At 37.4% G+C, this 23,408-nt stretch overlaps 1 protein-coding gene across 1 annotated transcript in view; it reads right to left on the bottom strand.

The window, feature by feature from the left end:
- Positions 1-23,408, bottom strand: part of CTDP1 (CTD phosphatase subunit 1) — a 99,222-nt gene that overhangs the window by 48,084 nt on the left and 27,730 nt on the right. The window contains 2 exon segments of the mRNA XM_009637922.2: positions 16,883-17,048; positions 23,151-23,381. Of these exon segments, the coding sequence (XP_009636217.2) occupies positions 16,883-17,048; positions 23,151-23,381 (397 nt within the window).

Consider the following 23,408-nt stretch of genomic DNA (forward strand, 5'->3'; position numbering starts at 1 on the left):
AATTAGGGTGCCTTGCGTGCTGACTTAAGGATTCTAGGCAGTCTCTCTGAAACATTAACATTATTATCAGCATAATGAAAATTGCTTTATTCAATTAAATCAGTAATACTTCATGATGTTGGAAAGTAAAAAAAAAGCTCATCCCTAACTACCGATTTCTGATATATAAATTTTCATGGACTAAAACTTACCAATTATAAAATTCACAATAATTTTTTAAATTCAAAGTCTGTACAGAGAAAAAGTCTCAAAGGAGATAATACAACAACTCGTCCAAAGCCTTCCTGAGTCAGTGACATCACTGCAGCCTGGAAGCTATGGCTTTATCCGATTAAAAAGTCATCCATACCTCTAATCTTCCTTTCCTTTATTCTGTTTTCAAAAGAAATCCTCTGCCAAAAGTTCGTTAAATAGTAATAGGCCTGTAAATCTACATTGTAATTTTCTTTAAATGGTGAGATCTGAGAATAAAATCAAAATTACTACAACATCTATGGCCAGAATACAGCTGTTCACCTGTCCAGCAGGACACACTTGATGGGAATCACTGACAAGTAACAACAGCATTTCAGCTCTGCCTTGACTGCACATTAGCTTATGACCGAGATGGAGAGGAAGGATAGTCTGAGCCTATTGGAGGCAGCAACAATGGAGCCCTCTGCTTCTTTAGTTGCAGCATTTCTAAAACAATGATACCCTAAAAGAAATAAGAGCTCCCTGGTCACTAAATGCAGAGATTCTTCAATTTACACTGCTGAAAATATCATGCCAAAATTGCAGAAAAGGCTCCAAAAACATGAGTTAGAGTCTGGTGAGTAAGAGGATGATCTACAGCTACCCTTCAAAGAAAGAATGTGTTTTTAGTCTGTTACTGACCATTACTTATGACAAGGTCCGGCTTATAGGCAAGACAAAAAGCCATCAGTAAGAAGTAGTCTGTCCTGGGGTTCTTTGCAGGGAAGCAACCCTCCACTCACACCATGGGAACGCTGCCTCCTCAAGTAGCAAACAGCCTTTCAGCTGAGCAATGTTCCACTCTGCTATGTTTTGCAACACCATTTCCATGGCTTACCTAGTATTACTTCATCCAGTCATTAGCAACTAAAAACCATTAAACACATGTAAATGTGCTAAGACAGAGTCAAGTAAGACTTTTTCCTCCTCTCCAAACTTAGCTGAGTGATCACAGAAAGCACACTAGCAGCCATCAGTTGAAACCTCACTGACTGGACTACTTTGATGCACTTGTATAGCTCAGCTTCAAGACGTTAAATAGAAGAAAACCCCCATTTTGGGCCTGGATTTCTGCACTTCTTGGTGCCCCTTCCCAATATTTCTGAGTCCATTATTAACTTTGGCTGAAATGAGCTAACAATATTAATTTGTTCTAATTTCCATAGCTATGAGCAGCTATGGGCTGCAGCATGAGGCCATTTCTTACTGGGCAGGAAAGAATCCATGTAGTTTGCCATCAGGAATTTTTTTTTTCCACATACAGTAGCTAACCTAATAACTTTTAACTTATCTTTGATCTTATTTTTTTTCCTCTGTACATGAAAACTTTTTATTTTGCCTTTTTTTCCTCAATACATTTAAGAGCTTTTTATATATGTTCTTACCACCTGAATGTTTAGGAACAGTTATGGACAGAGCAAGACTTTACCACCCATGTCTTCAGAAAAGCTAGGAAGTTTTTAACATGCTTTAAGAGGTGATATTATGACATAATGCATGTGAACAATTGAACTTTCCTACAACACACGAAGTCTGTATTAAGAGGTTTGGGCTGAATTTAAGTCACTTTGAAACAAAATATTTCCTTCTACAAAGATGTCAATGGAAGCATAAATTGTCTGAAGTAGGTTAAATCATCCCTCAGTACACAAAATTTAAGGGAGAATGTGTGATATAACTCCGTCCCATTTCTTCTGAGTAACCTCAGAAGAACTTGCCTTTCACATTCTGTTTCATCTGTTTTCTTTCTTTGGCATGAGAGCATTTTTCCCTTTCAAATTTCTGACTTGATTTTTAGAGTCACATAATGCATTTGTGCGTGTGCTTCAACACCCCTTTGTCTCAAGGACTTTAAATGTAGATTTTACTGTTCTGTATCACAATTACCACTGGCTCATCTGAGCAGGTGGTGAATCAGTAAAACCAGGAATGTAACAAAAACTAGTCTTGCTCATCATCATTAAAAAAAAAAAGAAAAAAAAAAGAAAAAAAAAAGTATTTTTTCCTCTATTTAAATCCCCAAACACTGAAAACTGTCTTTGTACTATTCTGTTTTTGATAAAGGCATGCTTCAGTTTAGAATATCAAGTCTGGCAGTGCTATTATATCTACTTTGAAAGATTAGAAGATCACTGTAAACAGTTTAAGGAATATTGCCAAACCTTAGGAAAAAAAGCTTTTATGACATTTATTTCACATACAATTCATTTAGAGATTGACTTTCATGTCTTGGATCACTAAATTTAAATTAAAATGCATTCTGCTGAGACAGCTGGTGAAACCAAAACTGGCCAGAAAAAAGGCTATACATATATACACACTCAGTCATGAACTGCACATTCGTCAGTATTGGTTTCCCTACTGAAAATCATAGTGACTGGTAAACATGGTCAATACTTGCAAGCCTGAAGGAAATGGAAACCATTTCAGTGTTCAGCATTTCCATTAAGCAGACTATTTATCTTGCTTTTCCTATTTCACTTATCCCACCTGTTTAAAAAAACACTTCACGAGAATGTGTTTATTAGTCTGTAAACACCTAGAATCACAGAATAATTTATGTTGGAAGGGACCTCTGAAGGCCACCTGGGTCCAGCTCCCTGCTTGAAACTGGTCCAGTTCTATCAGGCTGCTCAGGGCTTTGTCCAGGACAGTTTTGAGTATCTCCAAATATTATCTCCAAATATATCCACAACCACTCTGGGAAACCTGTTCCACAGTTTGATCACCCTCAAAGTAAAAAGATTTTTCCTCATATACAGTCAAAGTAACCCATGTTGCGATTTGTGTCTGTTGTCTCCTGCCCCATCACTGTGCACCTTTGGGAAAGGTCAGCCTCTGTCTTCTCTAAACTCTTATGCAGTCATTGACAGCTACTGAACTGTCATCATCATCATCATCAAGTGAGTTGCCATGTGTTTATAATGGTGCATATTTTTTAAGGAAGAACTCTAGTTTGTTTCTTGGGGGGCTCTAAGCAGGAGTTTGTTTTAATACTGCACAGCTTTTTCTATTAGGACAGACAATCAACCATTAAACTTAATAAAGCGTTAATTTCTGATGTCTGAAGAGCTAATACTTTAATGACAAGCAAAATAAAAGTCAAGACTATGAATTAAAAAAGAAATTAGGGAAGTAGCTTGCTGGAGTTTGGCTTTATTTTCACAAATCCAAAACATCTAATTTGCTTTTTCTCAGAGAGCCAGGATAAGAACATTGAAATTACAGGACAAAAACTGAGCATCAAAAGGTAGGTGGAATTTAGTTAAATTTATCCAAAATTCTTGTCCTCCCCTGCATAATGCTACCAAGCATCAAGCAGAAACATGAGAGAGTACAACTTCAACAAATAGGTCGCAGGTTTAAATTTAAATACAGGCTTTCCTGGCCTGCTTTGTTTTACCATTTTGCAAGTTTCTCCTAAGAACTGTCAGTTTGGCTATTAACTGAGGCACAGTGTTGCCAGAAGAAGGCATAACTTTCTTTTTATTCCTAGAGATTTAACAAGAGACATGCACAAATAGTTCAGTGATCAAGATTGTTTTTAGTAACTTAATCTAATTTGCTGATGAAAGAATGCTTGCAAAAGGTACTTAAATACTATCACAAAATGCCACTGACATATTAAGTTAGAAATCTTAACATACTATTAAAAATGACACATTGCAATTTGGGAGGACACAGTGCCTATGCTCTGAGTGATCTTTTCTGACACATTTCACTGCCAAGGGGAGACATCTGTAGCAAGATGCTAATGAAGTGCTGAGGGCAGCATGGTATCAGTACATTAGTATCAAGGGATTGTACAGTTCCTGAGTTCCTAATCTGGTTTTGTATTATTGATGTTATAAAAAAAAAAAGAGACCTTTGGGTACAAATCACTTTATAAAAAAAATATTTTGCCTACTTGTACTGCTTCCAGCCATTCTCTCAGAGCAAGTTTTCTTTGCATTTAAGCTTCATTTTACAACAGTTTTTTGATCATCAAAATGTTTTCAAGTACCCTCTTGACAGCATCTACTCTTGTGAAGTTCCACTTAAAAACACAAAACAAATATAAAAAAAAACCCATAGATGCTGAACACATTTATTATGGTGTTTACCTTCACAGGCATTTTGTAGAGCAATGGGATCCCTAGATAACAAAGACTAGGATGAAATGTAGTCTACTGCTAAAACTCACTCCCACTCTGGCCTGGTTCATACTGTGTGTCTTGACACAGAGGCAGCTTTGAACAGATGTGGGCAGGTTTCCTCCCATCAATCCAGCTTGTTGTCTGTCCAATTGGTTTTAAAAAGAGAATGCGACAGTTCTTTATGTACTCACTATTTTAATCTGGCAACATCTGCTGAACTGGTGGAAGAGGTTTAAAATAATTATTTTTAATATGAAAAGTGATACAGGTTTTTGCAGGCTGCAAAAATCTCAGCTTTTCTGAAAAAAGTACCAGGATACTTATCTACATATTCTCTTTCAAGTCATCCCCAAAGGCTGTAGTCAACCTGCAAGTACACTTAGCACATTATGCTTGAAAACTTCTGAGAACTATCTAGGGCTTAACCCATTTCGTTACTCCATTAAAATAAGAAATCCAAGAGTGGGAGGGAGCTTGATTTGAACTAATTTCCGATCACTTCAACCTGAATGATTATTTAGCTTATATTTAAGGCTCTGACGTGCTTCAGCTCAGATACAAACACCAAACTTCTGAAATGCTGCAACCAGAAATGCAGTCTGTTATTGAACAGCGTCATGATGAGAAAACATTGTCTTTGTAGAATAAGTCACAACTACGTACTTTACTTCAATAGATATGAGAACCAAAAAAACCTCACCCTGAAGAGATATATATAAGCATAAGCAAAGTGTTTTAAGTATGTACAATATGCAGACAAAACCCGTAATTTTTTTCATCTCAACCAGTTTGAAGTTTTCTCACAAGGAATCCTTGTTAACAGCTGTTTTAACTCTATTAGCCCAGTGCTAGGTTTTACTATCCCAAGGTTTACTGAAAGTGTATCTTTCACTTAGAGAGACTGAATAAATATTCAATGCACATTTCAGAGAAAAATAAGGGTTTTTTTCAGGAGTTCAACCTTTGAAATGGAACTTATTGCTCAGCATTGTATAAAGATGTTCAGAAGTCACAGTCTACTAAGTGAAACTGAAAATACTAAGGTAAGAACAAGAAACAGGCAAAAATCTGCTTTCAGATTTCTGCAAGTGCAGGTTTTCTGCAGGTATCATAGCTGCAAAGGAACTTAAATTACTGCTGTGTAGAGCAATTGGAATGTAGTAGGGCTTACCAGCTCGAAACCACTGCTATATAAACACAGATATGCTGTGTTCAGTACAGATTTATTCACACATACTAGGAACAAGCTAGTAAACTCACCCTGATCCAAGCCAGCTATAGGCAGAGCCAGCTTGGATCTGTCACGACTTACTAATTTTAACCTAAATTTAGCATTAGCATTGCCAGACATCAGCTGGCTTCACGAAGCATTGCTTGGTTGTCAGTGAACTTCCCTCTTCAGTAAGGCCAGCTAGCTTGGTCTCATTTTCACAAGAGCTGAGGCATTGATCAACGTGCTCAAGCTAACAAAGCCATCTCAGGTAATGAGCATGGGGAAAACTATTTCTGAATTGGCTTTACTAGAAACTTGAAGATGACAGTGAAGACAGGTTGGTTTTGAAATGGTTTCTGCTGAACAGGGTGATGGGACTGCAAACAGACTCTGTACAATCAAACATGCAGCTTTGAAGTGAAGTAGGGAAGAAATATGAGCACTGTGTATGTGCAAGCGTCCTGCATAGCTAGCCCACAGTTGCCAGAATTAGGCACGCAATAAGTTGAGGGGGAAAAAAAAAAAAAAAAAAAAAAAAAAAAAAAAAAAAAACAACACAAACACGAGCAAAAAGAGAGCGCACCAGAAAAAAAAAAAGAAAAAACACAATCCAAGACACAGTGAAAGATAAGCCCAGCAGCTGAAGAGCTGTCAGTTTCTACAACAAGCTCAATATTAAGGTGATGAATACTGTACAGGTTCTGATATGATCTCTGTGTCGCGGTATGCCAGCTATATCCAGTCCTCAATACCTCTGTGATGAAGCAAGTTTGATGCTGGAGCACTAAAATATCTGAGATAGGCAGCTGTCTGTGCTCATCTCAGAGGAAGTGGTATCATCATATTTGCTATAAGGAGCAACAGAGAATATTGTCTACAGCTGACTGTGACCCCTGGCAAAGAGAAAGTGCAAGCTCATATGCAAAACCCATAACAATATAGAGTAACAATGACATTGGTTCAAAATGTAAAATTAATACCACTACTGCATACATAAAAAGTTATAGCAGCATGGCCATTCAGGTAATTACATTTTGTGATGGCATTGCAGCAGGGAATTTTTTTACATCAGTAGGGGGCTCTAGTTCTGCAGCTTTTCATAATCTCTGCTAAAGCTGTACATGCAATGGAAATATTCTTGGTGATGCTGACACAGGAGCTAGAACACTTGCAGGCGCAGGACTATCACAGGGAGGCAGAGCCGAGTGGCTATAGTCAGTGCTCTCTGAAGCTGGCACCTGACAGGAACAAAGACTCCCAAAGCAAAGGAAAGCTATTTTCTCTCAAAGATGTCTTAGAAGTGAGCAATTGCAATTATGCATAAATTTCAATTTAAAAATAAGTCACCTTATGACAACTGATCAAGATCAGCTAATTAAAGTGTAATGGTATAAACTGTCATTCAATGCTGCATTTGTAAATAACCTGGCCTTTATGTCACCAAAATGGACTTGCATTTTTATAACCCTGGAATTCCAAACACAAACTAAATCTGCAAATAATTATAGCAGACTAGCATTATGCAAGTATTCGTAAAGATTCTCCACAGCATTTAACATATATTCTGCTATATTGCATAGCTGCATATTCTTAAGTTGAAATACAAGTATCAGAGAATCTTGATAAAACAAAATAAATAGTTACAAAGAAACAGTTCAGACTTAAGACCAAAACTTGAGCAGATGCTTTTAAATATCACTCACAGAGGATAACAGCTCAAATTTAAGTGTAAAAACATGTTAGACTTGTGACTAGGCTCAATCAGGCCCTATATGCAGCTGCTCAGAATTATGTTAGGGATCAGCTTACAAATTGTTTAACATGGCTCAGACGACTCATTCTTAACTGTGGCCAATTAGTGTTGACAGCCAAGCTGCATTTGATTTAGAATATGGAGGTAGACACATATGCTAAAATGAGGTTATTAAACTCTATTTAAAGAAGTTTTGCCCCATTTTCAGTGAGCAAGCAAACAGCTAAAAAAAGGCTTACAGCTTCTCTTTACTAAGGCCAAGCAGAAAAGGCTGCAGATACATAATGTACTATCAGCATTGGTAGAAAAACCAAACAGAATGTATGGAAAAGCCTTCTTCCCTATAGAATAACCAACCTTCACGTTTTTAACACCTTGTACATACATTCTAGAGGTGGAAGCTTTATAGACCTACTTTCCATTTCATCTAGAATAACATTAGAATAATGCATTTGCTATATAACCAGGAATACTTTAAAAGCCAAAGTTGTTCATATCTGCAGAAAAACACATAGAGCTTAATCTTATTTGCATAATAATTTTTACTCTGTGCCTAGCAGAATGATAGAAACATTTAAAAAGAGCTACTTTTCTCAATAACTTATGAGAAAGTCCTCTAAACACCCAAGATTACTTAAAATGAAACATTTCTGAGAACACCTTTGGAAGAACAACAGATAATCTGAATCAACTATTGACTGTATCAGAAAAGTATGAAGAATATGTAAGCTGGCAGAAGCATCTTTGCTGACAAGTAAATCAAATCAATCTCTGACTGACTGTCAATAGAATAAACAGGGAAGTCCAGACAAAACTCAGGCAATCTTAATATAAATTTTATCAGATTCCTCAAAAAGAGGTCAGCTTTGAAGGAAGTAGGACTGCTTCTTTAGTTGATGTCCATTTGGTGCAGCCCACTAATAATATCTATTGTAGCACAACCATTTGTATTTATCTCATGATTAAATTACCTGTTAAAATATCTGGGCATAATAAAAGCGAATCAGTCTCAATCATATATTTGCTTTTATTTTCTCTTAACAGTAGCCTGATCAACCAAGAATTTGACTGATCATGTTCATTTTGCACATGATTCTATATAATATCACCCTTTAATTAACAACTTGTCATGAGTGCCATTACACTTATCCTTACATATATAGGTAGTTTCCATTTTTATCTACAAAGTGCAGATATTTATTCAGTGTGCCATCTGAATGCCAAAAGGTTCTAACACCTTTCCCATATTCCCTCGTGGCATTTAAACGCAAAACTAACTCTAAAATGAAAATAAGATGTCTGAGCACACCAGAAACAGCACTTAAATAGTGTTTTCCAATCCTGTGTAGTAAAACAGAAGCTGTCCAAAACTGATTCCCTACTTGAGATAATATCAAACTAGATAAAAATCCTTTTTCCTATTTTGGTAATCAGTTGCCTCCTTATAAAATGTGGTATTACATAAAAAGCTCTCTTTGTGAACACTCAAAGCTGCTAGGGCAAACTTGGACCATGATGCCCTCTCTTAATAAAAACTAGCAGATAACCAGCTCTATGCAATTAGTGCCTAAACTAATGGTCTGCAGATAAATATCAGATTATAAAAAGAAAAATATATGTTTCACATGTTGATAATCCATTCGAATTTCACTAGCCTTATTTAGGCTACATTTCTTTTAGCGTTCTTTCAATTAGTCTGGTCAGGATGATTTACCTGTAACTTAAATGTGATCAATGCTTTTTTTTTTTTTAAATACGTTTATATCTTCTGTAATTAAAAATAAATAGAAATGTATTGCTAGTTTTTAGAATTGTTTCCATCTTTCAGTGGAAAATGAATTCTTCAAAGCAAAACAAAGGCAAGACTGATACCCAGCTTCAAGTGTTTGTCTTTCCTCTCTCCATCCCAGATCATACTGATATCTTAATTCTGATTAAAAATTATTAAATAAAAAAATCACACTGCTGTTTCTCATTGCCAAACTATTAAAAGAGTACTGGATAACTTTACTCAGTTTTCTCTACTAATCAGATGAGCTATGGGTGAAATAATTGCTTTAACATTATAATATTTTAATGTTCAATTACTTCTGTGTTATTTAACCGTATTAGAGACAGGTGAATGTCAAGATCTTAAACAGGGGAAAGCAGTAAAAATACTTTCCTTGTTTTACAACAGTTTTAGACTATGTTAATCACAAAACAAAGTAAATTTCCTGGTGCATCAGCCAGCCACCACACCACAGCAATTGCTCCACGAAGACAAATCAGCACCCTGATGCCTAGCACCACAGCCTCACCGTTCCTCTCCAGAAAGTCAAACTCACTGTAAAAGACAGACACATTTACTCTTGCTGGGTTAAGCCATTCAATAAAATAAGCACTGCACACTGAAAACGAAAAGCAGATGGGGCTGGTCAAACTGGTGTTTCTCCAGCTTCCACACTACCTGCTCTTCTGTCCAGGAAAAGCTGGGCAGAGCACAGGGGCTGGAGGGGACGCAGTAGCCAGCGCGTGCAGGAAGGTGACGGGAGGCTGTCGGTGAGGAAACAGGCAGCACCGGGAAGCACCAAGGCCCACAACAGTCCGAGTGTCCCCAGGTCTGCTTGTGCCACAAGATGCTTTGGCAAATTGTTTTCTGTCTCGTAAGATTTTGATGAAGAGTAGCACATTTACCCTTGATACTTCTCCATATGTATACTTCCACCAATAGTTGCCTCAAAATTTTTTCTTAAGTGTTCGAGTGGAAGCAGTCTAATAACTGTAAAGCAGACCTCATAACTTCCAAGGGCCAAGGTGCCTGGATGACAATCACTGACAACCGCAAGTGTACACACAGGCTCATTCTTTTAGCTTTTAAAAAAGGCTACAGTTTATAAGAATAGACTGCTAACTAAGTTTAGCATTTGTACAGTTTATGACATGCTACATGTTAAGGTGTCACACGAGAAATTTTGTATGAGAAATGTAGTTGTGGAAATTCAAAGAACTGTTAATGTGTGATTCAGTGTCCAAGTGAGCCCCAGGCAGCTATTATTTCGCACTAGAGACCAGATCCTCCGCATTAAATTAGTGTTTTTAAACTAACCAAGAGGCTAACCCACTCACTGAGATAATAGCTTTCACTGAACTAAGGAGAAAAACACTGCCTCTTAATTCACTGCATGGTATAGCCACTAACTTAAAATACAAAATAGAAATCAAGGGGTAAGTCTGCTTAGATGAAAGCAAAATGCAGAGTGACAAAATGGCCTTAGGAGCAGAATGTTGTAATTTTAGTCTTTACACATGGCACAAAAATTCCAACTTAATTAAAAGGAAAAGAATGTGCAGAGTATGTACCAAATCAATGGAACCATTTTGATGCAAAAGTAGTCATTAGGCCATTCCCACTCAAGAAAGATCTGTATACTTAAATGCCCTGATGCACAGAACATACCTTTGCAATGTGGTCAGTTTGCAGCTGCTAAGTACATATCCATCCAGGAGGTACAAATCATTGCAGCTCCACTAACTGAGGTGAGAGATGGGAAAGCTGGAGGTCTGACTGGTATCAGATTCACTCCCTCTCTTCCCCTCTTCCAAGTCCCAAATGGAGAGGAATTTAAACCAGCAAAATATTTTACCTTAGTTGGCAGAGATGATAACATTTGACAAGATACAGATGCTGCTCTCTAATGCCCTGACAAAAACCCAGTAATAAACCACAAAAGCATAAGGCTCATACAACTAGTAGACTACGTGTACCCAGCTGTTCCAGGACATTAGTAATCCCAGGCCATCTTGGATGAAAAGGCACTGCATTACGCAATTAGAAACCTTTCTGCCTTACTGGAAGTTCCTTTCTGAACTTCCCATCAGTGAAGCCTGTACTGGGTATCTGCCTTAAGACTGGTCCTGCAAGTACTGACAGTGACAGATAAGAGTACCTATGGCTGTCTGTCTTCTACCATTACTTCCAGTCTACCACAGACGTGGCAGCAGGCTATATATGATCAAGAGAGAACTGGATCTTGAGCTCAGCACAGGCTCATAATTCACGGGGAGGAATGAGGGGAGAGCGGGGGGAGACATCAGAGCAATTTCTTTTTCCTCTGTCACTGGTATTTTATAAGGAAGCATTTCTGAATCTTTCTATGTGATCTTACAATTTACATGGACCGGTGAATTAGAAAGCACCTGAAAAATAAAGGAACTGTACTGCCAGCCAAAGCTCTTAAAGGAACAGACAAGAGAATAATTTGTAGCCAAAAGGAAGAGAGGAATGAAAAGGCTTGATCTTGCTTACTTATCTCATGAACAAATGATTTATCATACACAAGAACGTAAACCTGATTACGAAAGTGACTCTGATTATGAAAGGGAAAAATCTTTAGGATTATATAAAGCTGATTCCATTAAACATTTTTAAAAGAAGTTAGCACAATGCTCAGGGCTAAAAATCACCTTTTGGGTCTGCAACATATATCCACAAAGAAAGAATAAATTTTACAGAAAAGTCAAAGTCCATCAGAACTCAATTAGTATGTAAAAAACAGATACAGGTTATTTATAGCACATAGGTTATTTATAGCACATAGGACACAACAGTGATAAGATGAAATCAACTTGACTAGTTTACTGTACATATTAGCCCAGTTGCATAAGGTTTTCTCCAAATGTCATCTAGGAAGACCAATTCAGAAGAAAACCATCCTTAAAAAGGAATCAGCAATGGCTTAAATGAAATAAAAACAATCAGCAATGGCTTAAATGAAATAAAAACAATCTCTAAATCAGCAAGACTAACAGATTTTATTAAATATTAATCATAGCTAATTTTTGCTGGCCGCCTTTAAATGTGTAAGTAATTGTATCGGTGCAGAAAGGAATCAATACATTGGAAGTTCACAGAGCAGTTCTCAACGAATTCTCAAGAAATATCCTCACAAAGTGATCCATGAGTAACCTCTGGAAAGAAGAACTGCATGTCACCCTGTACTGAGATAATCAGTTACAAATGGAAAGACACATGTATGTCTTCACATGATTTGTATGCCATTACCTTCCTTTGCGCAACTTGCTTTAGCTAACAAATCTTTTTTTCTGGAAACGAATAGAGTTCTTTGAAGCCTGGATTCCACTTTCTGTTTTTTGTCAGTAAACTACAGCAGATCTGCACAACACTGTAGTGACTGGTAGGTCAGCAACTTCCCCCCAGCCCAGGGGAAGGAGGACACACACTCACACCAGAAGCAGGCAATGGGCAGTCCTGTACATCTGTGGCACGCAGGTGGGCAAGTGGACCCCTGCTGTGATGGGGGCAGGAAGAGCTGCAGACAGCCCAGCGCTCTCTCCCTACAGGACAGGCTTCTGCACCAAGTTACTTTCCCACACAGCTGATGAAAGGAAAAGTGGGTGTCTTCCCTGTGAGATTATTGGTTTTGAGAAAAAAAGTGTCATCCTGGAACGGGCATTATGGCCAAAAGATATTTCTAGTTAGTTATTATTGACTGCATTTAATTGTTTGGAAACCTCCTCTTTAAAGATGGCTTTCAATCCTTGCCCTTCAGTGAAACCAGCAACATACCATGAAGATTACAGCATACTAGATACAATCCAATATAAACAGCATTTTTATGAAGTAATCTCTTGCAGGTTATATATCAGATATTTAGAAATAAAAATTTATCCAGGCCTTTAAAAAATGACTATAAGCAAGCTAATTTAACCAGCAGCGTTTAATTCTGCTTCCCTTTAGCATTCCATAGCAGAGACACAGCAGCAACCAGTTGCAAAGCATCTGTGTCTAGCTAGCACAAAAAAGAAAGGGGGAAGTGTTCTCTCAACTGTGAGGCAGCAGCATTGGCAGGCTGTGTATTTCCCAAGCAGGGATCCGTTCCTTATGCATTTACTCTGATTTGGCAATAGCCCTTTGAATGGCAGTCCTATTACATTCAATACTCTTGTTCTTGCACTTTCTTAAAGTTCTAACAGTCCCTCATGTCAAAGGGAAAAGAAGCTACCATTGGGTCTGGTCTCCTAGATCTTTGGCACTCAAAAAGATGCAAAAGGCTAACTGACCTTAAAGCTGCAATCTAAAACCTGGGATGCTATCCATTTCCTTTGACTCATTTGGTAGCACAGCTACAGCTAAAATTCTAAGAGAAGATAAAAATCCACTTAAGATCAAATTTTAGTAGAGATGCCTCTCCATGGCAGTTCTTCCCCATGGAATATTGGAACAGATACTGCTTTTTTTTACTAGGAAAAGCAAACAACATGTTTAAATAGGTTAAGGGTGGAAAGGGGTTTAAATTTGGGAATAAATCATAATTAATTCTCTTTATTGGCTTCCATCTTGATTCTTCTAATAAAACTCTCCCATGTATAAACTACATGCAAATTCTGTATTGCTTGGGGCTGTGTAACCTTTTCAGAGATTTTTTTTTTTTTTTTTACAAAGAAAAAGCAAGATTTCCTTTCAATGTTAAGTGCAAAGGAGTTATTTATTGCTTGTTATGTCCACAGAAACAGTATATATAAATGCTTGCTGTTTCATTTCATTGAAAAAAGTCTCCTTACCTAAAGCTAAAAGATGCCTTTTGATCTAGTAAAAATCCTTATCTGAATTTGCCAGGGAATTCAGCAGAAATACTGAGGATGCAGTTTTAAAGCTACAGGGCTGCAGTTCTGCCTTCACTGCTTATTCCCAGCTCTTCCCATCTTCTGCCTGTGTCTGGCACTAGCAGTCACGCACTAGCAATTGTGAGTTATTTCAGGAAGCTGGTAATGATGAACATTAACCTGGAAAGTGATCTTTTCTGGCCAAACCAGCTCCCTGAACTGGCTTGCCATATGGTCCCATGATTATCAAGAGTGGTTCAGGGGCAGGAACACAGCAGTTGAGACTTGGGCTGGCTTACGCTGCAAAGTCACATTGTAACTTGCTTTCACTCTTCTTGGACCACATACTCCTAATCCCAATAGCCTCAGTGCTAGCACTTGTAGTTGTGGGGCAACTTTGCTCCACCAAGGTAGTCTGCAATCATCTGTAGATCTTATGGCTGGCACAGCCACTAGGAAAAGACACAAATGAAGCAAAAGCATTTTTGTGGCAGAAAGCAGAAATTTCACACATCTTAGTGATGTGACTGCAGAGAGGTTCTTACCCTTTAATGTGTTTTGATAAAGAATGAAAGGGGGGCAAAAACCTTTCTGTCGAAGTTAAACTAGTCACAGCACCACCAGAGTGAACTGAGCACTAACCAGCAACGCTTATCAAGGTTATTTTCACTTTATTTGATAATGTTCCTGACAGTAGAATCTCCTGTGTATGCTCCACTACACTTATATTTTATGGCCTATGTTGCCACATGTCCTCCCTCTGTTTCCTAAGTGTACTCCCACACAACCCCATAAAATCACATTTTATTGCTTATGTTACATTTCTTGTACATTGTACACATTATGTTTTCCAAGGTGATGCCAGCAGTCCCAAGGCTAGTCCACAAAGGTTAGACTCCCGTAGCTCTCTCTATAGCCAGCTCCAAGGAGATGACGACCTGCTGGCACTACCACATCCAGTTCAACTTCCCCAATAACATGTCCTCTGTGCCCCCTTCTCCATGTCAGTGCTAATGTTTGATCCTTGATGAAACCACGTTGGGGAGCTCAGTTACTAGAAATCCCCACCCCTTTTACCCAAACAAACCCAAAACATAACCCCCCCACAAAAAAACAAGTGAAGAGTTTCTACTGGTTCATCTGCCCGAGGATCAGAGAAATGCAAATTTGATAAAGACAGGGGTGGGAACAGAGACTGGTAGAAAGAAAACCTCAGATCATACTCCTGGAACCAAAGCTAAGTCAACTATGAAAAAAAAAATCCATTGGAATTTGGGCTTCCTTTGTTCTCAAGTTCATGCAATCTAATTTCCAAACATAATATGCAGCTTAAGTAAAAGCATAAATTAAAAACAAATCATCGCAATTTAAGATGTTTATATTTGTAGGACAGGTAGAAAATCTTTTCATTTCTTTGGTCTAACTGTAGCAGCATAGAGAGAAATCCATCACAAAGTGAATGGTGCCAGAAGATTCAGATTTTTAACAAGGTCTCTAAATAGTATCTTTAAAAACAGAACAATAAATACTTTATGCAGTAATTCTGGAAAACGTGCACACTTTCTTTTGGCTCAGTGCACACATTGCAACAGCAATTCATTAATGTTTTCCAAAAGCCAAAATATTAGAAAAATGTTAGCACACCAAAACATAAAAACAACACATAAGAACAATTTGCTTTAAGTACTGCTGGCAACACAAAAGGAAAAGACAGACGGATTCAGGGACTGGCATCATGACAAGAAGAAACACTTTTTTGTGAAAGTCTGAGATCAAGTGAACAAAATACTTTGCAACAAAAAGCAAAATAAATCAACAGTCATCAACTGCAAGAGTTATCAGGTAAAGTTAAAAGATTGCATTTGTCTGAAATTCAGAGTAATCATCACAGTGGCTGAAAGTTATTGGACCTTTCCCTAGAATATCAGCTCAAAGTTCCTCCAGGACCTCTCTAGCAACAGCACATCTCAAAATTATGCTATGCTGTATACATAAACTCTTTCTTTCCTTGGTGAAATATGCAGTTTCCTTCTCATACTTTCATTATATTTTCTGAAGATAACTCTTGAGTCCTGTTACGGCTAGAACCTTGTAACCAACTCACTGCCAGAAGATGGCAAGTTATACGCTCCTGTCCCCAAACCAGCAAATAATCTAAGGTCAAAGATGAATTTAAGCTCCAGGGTCACTAGGTTTTACAGTAAAGTCACACACAGTATAACAAATTCAGGAAAATGTGGTGTGCAACGTTAGATATTTTTTCTTCTGTGTATAGTTTAATATTATGTAAGAGGGTGGCTCATTTGAAAAAAGCACACACAATGGTAAGTGAAAAAGAAGCAGCTTCTAGAGGTTAACAATGAGATTTCAAATAATGTGGTTTTGTACGAAAGAAAGTACAGTTCACTGTAACAGAAAGCTCCCTTCATCTGCAGAACCATGATAGCTATAATTTAACAGCACTGCAATAAGACGTCTACAGATAATAAGGCCCCACGCTCCCCTTTGGCTCTCTGATCTCTACAGCCTGTGCATTTTACATCCACAGACCAATCTTCTCCCATCCTGCCACTGATTTTGTCCAGGTCATTTGAAGATTTGCATTAAAAATAAAAGTTTAAAGTGACACCTGGCAAAGCTAAACACACAACAAATGTGGTAACATGTTTTGTGTGACAAAGCTATACTTAAATGAAGTCCTACTTTAAAGGCCTGCATACACACAAGAATTCTCCCATTCCTTAATTCAATCTTGTTTTGCAGAACATAGCTGCATTTTAGACTGAACTGCACTTCTTAGTCTCCTGCGGCTTTTATTTCAAGTTACTGTAGTAGCATACAAGGTCAGTTCACATACATGCATAATTTAACAGAAGTTAAACTATTACGCATAACTAAAAATCATTATGTTAGAAACCTGTCATAATTAGTTAAGCTCACCTCTTTATCCATACTCTCTAAATCCTCTTTACATAGGGTGTACAGGGGCATTGTCTCAGACATACTTGGCTGGCGTTTCCGCTTAGATGGACCAGGTTGCTCTTCATTTTCACTCACTGGTAGGTCGTCTTCTTCAAACATCTGCTGCTGATGTGGTTGAACAACTCTGAAAAATTTCAGGGGTCCCACATAAGAAAGATTTACTTGATTTACAGCTTGTCTAGAAATAAAAACCTATAAACAATTTACAACTGCTGAATATCTATGACTTTGCTTAATAGAATTCTGTGTTTATCAACACAAGATCAAGTCTCCCAATTATTGCTTTTATTTTCAGTCTGATGGCTTAAGGTCTTATTCTGCCTTTGACAAGGTACTCACTCCCCTTACCACTTCTCTTGTAAGCAACCATCAGACATTTCTTGAAGCCAAGAGTTTCAGTAGCTGCAGATGCATTGCCCTTAAAATACATTAAGGTTTGTGCTCAAGCAGAGTTCATCCCTCACTTGACACATTTATCATTCAGGAAACCATTCTTGCTTTCTAATGTTTTTCCCGATCTATGTTATGCTTGTATTCTTGAGTATCAAAGTATACCTTTCTATTTCTCAACCTTACAGACAAGAGGTTTGCAAGTAAAAAGCATGTTTCTGCAGCTTCAATCTTCAGATATTTCCCAGATGCTAAGCCTGGATGAGATGCAAAACAGACCATATTTCTTTTTGGGCTAGCATATTCAAATATGGTAGCATTTTCTCTTAGTTTGTGTTTTATTACCTTGTCAGTTACTGTATTTAACCAGAACATACAGATATGAAAAGGAATGTCAAAGTGCTCATAAAAATGGATAAAATAGTCATAACTTCATGGGAATTGCTTTATAATAGTAATAAAAAGATAGACTACATCTAGAATAACAGCAGGAGTCTTCTACCTGTCTTGGGTAACTTTTTTCTGTAAATATTACTTAACTATTATAGACCTGGAGAAACTAAAACTGCTACACAATACAATGGATATTGAGCTGTCACACAAACCTCCTGGAACACATTGCTGCAGCTCAGCACGAACCAGAATCCTGTTCAAAGATCTCGGGTCACAAAGCTCATGGATCACAGATTATTTATGTTAGCCACAAGACTCTCTGTGTGTGGACTGATTACCACAAGCAAGCATAAAAGTGAATGTATTTGACATCACAAGCTGTTCCAAGTTGTAACTACCAGGTGAGACACTTGACAGCTTCTTAAGAAGGCCATCTAAATATCAAGATTTTTTTCTACATCAGTACTTCAATCCCAGAATGTATGAAATCTGAAAGCCACAAGAAGCTGTCAATCAAGCTCATTTTGAGGGCTCATATTTCCTAAACATGGATCTCTCTCCTCTCAGATCCCATGGGTAGGTGCAGGAGATGTTAATTCATTTTTTGAATTGGGGGTGGTGGGGGAAGAGAGCCAAGCCATAGCTGTGCTACCCAGAACTGTGCTATCTGCTGCAGAAGACCCCCATCAGCTCAGCACTGCTCAGCAACAGAGCAGAAATGTTCCCTTTCACTGTTTGTCATTTCTGCACACTAGAATTTCCTATGAACCCATAGCAACAATTTAGATGTTGTGGAAATGAACTAACCAAACTGGTTTTTTGTTAGAGATTTTCATCACAGCTTAAGAGGTTTGGGGCTTTTTTTTTCCTCTGCTAATTTTTTTCTATTTTACAAGACCACACAGTTATCTTTTGCTATTTAACTGCTCTCGGACAGTAATTTTCACAGGTAAAAGAGGGAAAAAAAAATTACAGCATTCTACTATATTTTCCAAAAGGCTGTTTTAAAATATGATTTCCATGCCTTTTTAATAGGTACCCTAGCCAAGAGAAAAGTGGTGATGCTATTTACATTCTTACTAAAACAGAGAATGACAAAATGTATAAGCATCTTAACACAACTGCATTAAAAACATGACAAGCTTGACCATGCCAGGAATTATACCCAAGTTATATGTAGCAGGCAGCCAAGTGTATTTCTCGTCTAAGAAAATCTAACTAGTATATTCTTCTAAGAACACGTCACTATACTGCTGACAGCAAGAACTCTACCTTTTACAGTTTCTGTATTAGTGTATTCTTATTTATATTCTTTATTTGAACACTTTAGAGAACACCATGCTCACCTCAACCTGTGGTAAAGACAGGAATTATTTTGCATCATTATTAAAGAAAAACTGTATTGACAGTTTAATTCTGGAGATACTGCATCCAAGACTAGGCACAGCTATGAACTTCTTTACTCTGAAGCAATAATATGCAGAAATACCATAAGTCTCAGATTAGTCTTGAAGACTCCACTAGTGTTAAAAAAAATAAGCCCCCTCAAGAATAAAATGGGAGATCATCCTTGACCACATTATTATACACAAATATTAACTGTAAAATAACTGTACTAATAGCTTTTAAAGGCTTTTTCCAGATTTTCTTCCCAGTATTTTCCAACTGCTACCAGATAAGAAACACTGGGACTTCTCACCAAAGCATTCCAAAAAGCAATATAAAACAAAGACTTCTTTAAAGTTTGTAATAAACATTTTTATTTTATCAAAGACATTTTTCAGGCTTTACATTTTCAGCTGCTTGTTACGTTGATTAAAATGTAAAGACATACAAATGCAGGAATTTACATTTATTTTTAATCAGATGATATTCATGAGTACTTTTTCAAAAATAACATCATATTCAACCCTACACAGGTTGGTTGGTGCTTGCCAGTCTCACAGGCACAAAGACATGCACATTGGCTAGAACTTGCTGCATGCAGACTGGGCTCAACATTTGTGGAAAGTAGCAAGCATCTTAGCACTTTCATTGATACAGCATCAGGACAAAAGCTAAAATAGAATTATCATCATAAAAATGTTAAAAATATTTAAATTCCAATGATGACTTCAATTTGGTACTTCCTATTTTTGCTGTCATAACAAGACTGATAACATTAGACAGGAAAAATTCTAACAACGAACATATAAATTAAGACAAAAATTTCATAAGTGAAATTAATTTAAATTAATCAAATAATTGTTTCAGCCACCATCATCTGCTTGACACACCTTTTCGAACCAAACATTTGGTGCATCTTCGCATTATTTAAAACAAGAGTGCCACTTTTAACTTCTCATATGTAAATTATATCCATATTTAAGCCTTGTTTTATCTGTTAGTGTATTAGCGTTCACTAGAATTTGACTTGTAATATTATTTTTTCTTTAGTCTAGTCCAAGATGCCATTAGCATTTGCATTTTTTTTGACAACACTACATTACACATCTCATGACCTGTTATAACTTCAGTGTTTACTGTAATGTTTGTATAATACTGTTTTCCCTATGAAAATGCAAACTGTTGAGATACACACAGAGTGTCAAAGCTCTGACATGCAGGTTATTTTTAAAGAGGAATCCTTCCTGTTTTCAGAGAGAGGAGAGCTCCTGCTGGCTGCCAGCAGCCAAGAAGCAGCAGTACATTCCCTTCCCTTCCAGTACAGCTGCAAACCCCTTGCCACCCTCCCGCTCAGGCTGCAGCAGCCATGTCAAAAAGCAGGTGTTCCAGTCTCATAGAGCCAAGCACAATGGCAAGATCTATGCCTGCCACACGAAACGTTAGCCAAACTAACAGAACCACCTGCAATTAGCTGGTGACAGTTTCACTGTAAATTGCGTTTATCATATCCTATTTTAAATTATGTTTCAAGTTGAATCCCAGAAAGAAACTAAAAATGTTGAACCCAAAATAAAAAAAGAGAACTTAAACAGTTCTTAGGAAATAGTACTTGGATAATTTGAAGCCCTTTTCAGTAATCTCAGCCTTGCAAGAAGTTATCTTCTAAGGTCTATTCTTACAGAAAGAGACTTAATACCATTGCTATGCCACATGTGGCTACCATCTTCCTAAGGGTTTCCTCTTGCAGCAGTGCAGTTTTGTTGCCCACTGTCTGAAATTCAGAATCAGATGAAGTTTTCAGAAACCAAAGAATATTATTGGAGGCTTTGACTACATCCACTCACAACAGGAGCAGTTGTGAGTGTTAACAGCTTTATCTAACTCTGCTTAAATTCAATGGTTTGCTTACAAATACTCTCATCCTTCCTGTAGGAGGTAAACATATGAGCACATGAAGTCAGTCAGGACAGAAAATATGTTGCCCTCTACCAAGAAATTGCTGTACCAAGGTAATTTTCTCTAAAGTCAAGTATGACATCAATTTTTAAATTGGATGTGAAGCTTTTTTACAAGCTATCATTGATGTATGCATTAAGACAAAGCTCAGGTCTTACTCAGTCAAAACACAGCAAAGTTGTTCTTATTTGGCTTTTTGTTACTTCTTTGCAGCCTTTGTGCTCTGCTTGCCCTGTACTTCCTATTTAATAAAGTACTTAAAGCAGTATTTGATCACTGCACTGCTTTCCTCCTGGACTTTACCAAGACTAGAACCAAATCAACAGGAAATGATGATGAAAATACTATTTCCCAGCATATAACCTATGCTAATCTCTTTTCTTACAGCTGCTTAGTTATGGGGTGAAATTGCAGCACTGAGTAATTGGATTCACTTTCTTAGACTAAAGAATCTCAACCCTGAGCACTGATAGTCAAAAAAATGCTTAAGTGAAATAAAGTAAGGGAGTAGAGAGGAGATATAGTCTTGCTCCACCCCCAAAACCTGTCTGGGGCTCTGAGAAATAAAACTAAGAGGACAGCTGAAGTATATTCCTTTCCTTTTTCAGAAGATGTTCAAGTGAAGAAGCACCTCTGCATTAAAGAAAAATAGGCTTAGGTGTGGACATAAGTCTTCATTAAGCTGTTGACAAAGGTAGAACAAACATCTAAACCTATTATTTTTAAAGCATTGAATGATGCATTAATATCAACACAAACCATCATATAGAAACGTCTTAGAAGCATCATGACAATTATATACATGTACAACTTTCCCAGCTCTATTTCTAGACATATTCCTTTCCACAATAACTGACAAAGCCAAAAGCTTTTCAGCTCCTCTCTAGATACATGCTGTGTCTTGATTATTTAAAGGTTTTCCTGTTCATTTAACATGTCATAGTAAAGTAAAATACATACACAGTTAAAAAGGAACTGAAAACAAGATGTCTTCACAAGCAAGAGAGACTCAGAAAACCTGTGTTGACAGAAAGAAAGAAGCTGAAAGAAGAAAAAGCCTATAAAAAGATGACAACTGAAAAAACCAGATTGAAATAATTTAGCAACAGGAAGATAGATTAGAAACATAACAAGTTACGCTAATATACAAAACCTTTACAAGTGATACACTGCAAAAGTGGCGGGGGAGGGATAAGAAAAGTAGAAAACCGTGTGCATTTATAATCATGCTTTGTATTTTTGTAGTTGCTTGGAAAACTGAATTGCTTTATAGTAATTGCTATACTCTGATCACATTGTTCAAAGGAATTTTGATCATCTTTTATAAAGAGAAAAGCTTCGCCTTCAAATGGATACTTCTTTACCACTGGAGTCTACAAACCTTGATAAACTTGTTACCATTCTAGAAAGCTAGATTTTTACGTAGATTCTTAGGGATGAATTTTAGATATTTTATGCATCCTTAAGAGACAAGTGTTGCCCTTGTAGCTTAACCAAATCCACAGATTTTGACAAAGTCCAGATGCTAGCCTGTGTACTTCAAAAAAGCAGGCTGCCCCCTCCTGCTGCTTCAGTGTGTTGATTTAGTGATCTAAGGATTATTAACTAGCACTCAGTCACATGGTCTTATTCAATAATACTCAGTTAGCTACACCCTTCTTCCACCACTTCTGATATTCCTCAGAACAAAACAGAAAGCTTGTGTCCCATCTGAAAGAATTGGGTCTAGAGGAATATTTTATAAAAAAATGCTCTCAGATACAGACAAAAAACCAATCCAGTATTCTAAGACTCGTTAAAAAACACTAGGCTGCCTCACTTCAGAGATAAGTTATTCTAATATTCTTTAGAATGCATAAACTACATGCTGCATTTATTCTGAGGTTTCTAGTGGCACTTACATGAGGCACAAAAAGCATCTGGAATTCTAACATTCAGATTTCACTTCAGCTGACTATTCACTTTCCTTGGCTTTTTAGAAAGCAAACAAAGTAATTAAAGCAAAGGTGACAATTTGATCAAATGCAAAGATAACAAGAGTTAAATTTACTACAGCATTTGAAAATATAGTGGAAGTGACTCTTAGCTATGCTTTAGGTACCTGAAGGACGAGTGTTCGCCGTGAACTGGTAAGGTGATGGGAGGAGCTGGAGACTGGATGTACATCGACTGGCCAGAGGTCTGGGTGCCTTTCCTGATTAGCTTTCCAGTGTTAGGATCATAAAGCCGAACTTCAGGACCAGGTTGAGTCTTTGGATGGATGGGTGTAGGGTGAAACAGAGCTGTCTGAAATGTGCTGTGTGTATCAGGAAATGTGGCAGGGCTGTTCTCTCTGTTGGATGAAGTTCAGAAAAAAATG

The sequence above is a fragment of the Egretta garzetta genome, unplaced genomic scaffold (genome assembly GCF_000687185.1).
Source record: "Egretta garzetta isolate BGI_Z169 unplaced genomic scaffold, ASM68718v1 scaffold14, whole genome shotgun sequence".
Classification (NCBI taxonomy): domain Eukaryota; kingdom Metazoa; phylum Chordata; class Aves; order Pelecaniformes; family Ardeidae; genus Egretta; species Egretta garzetta.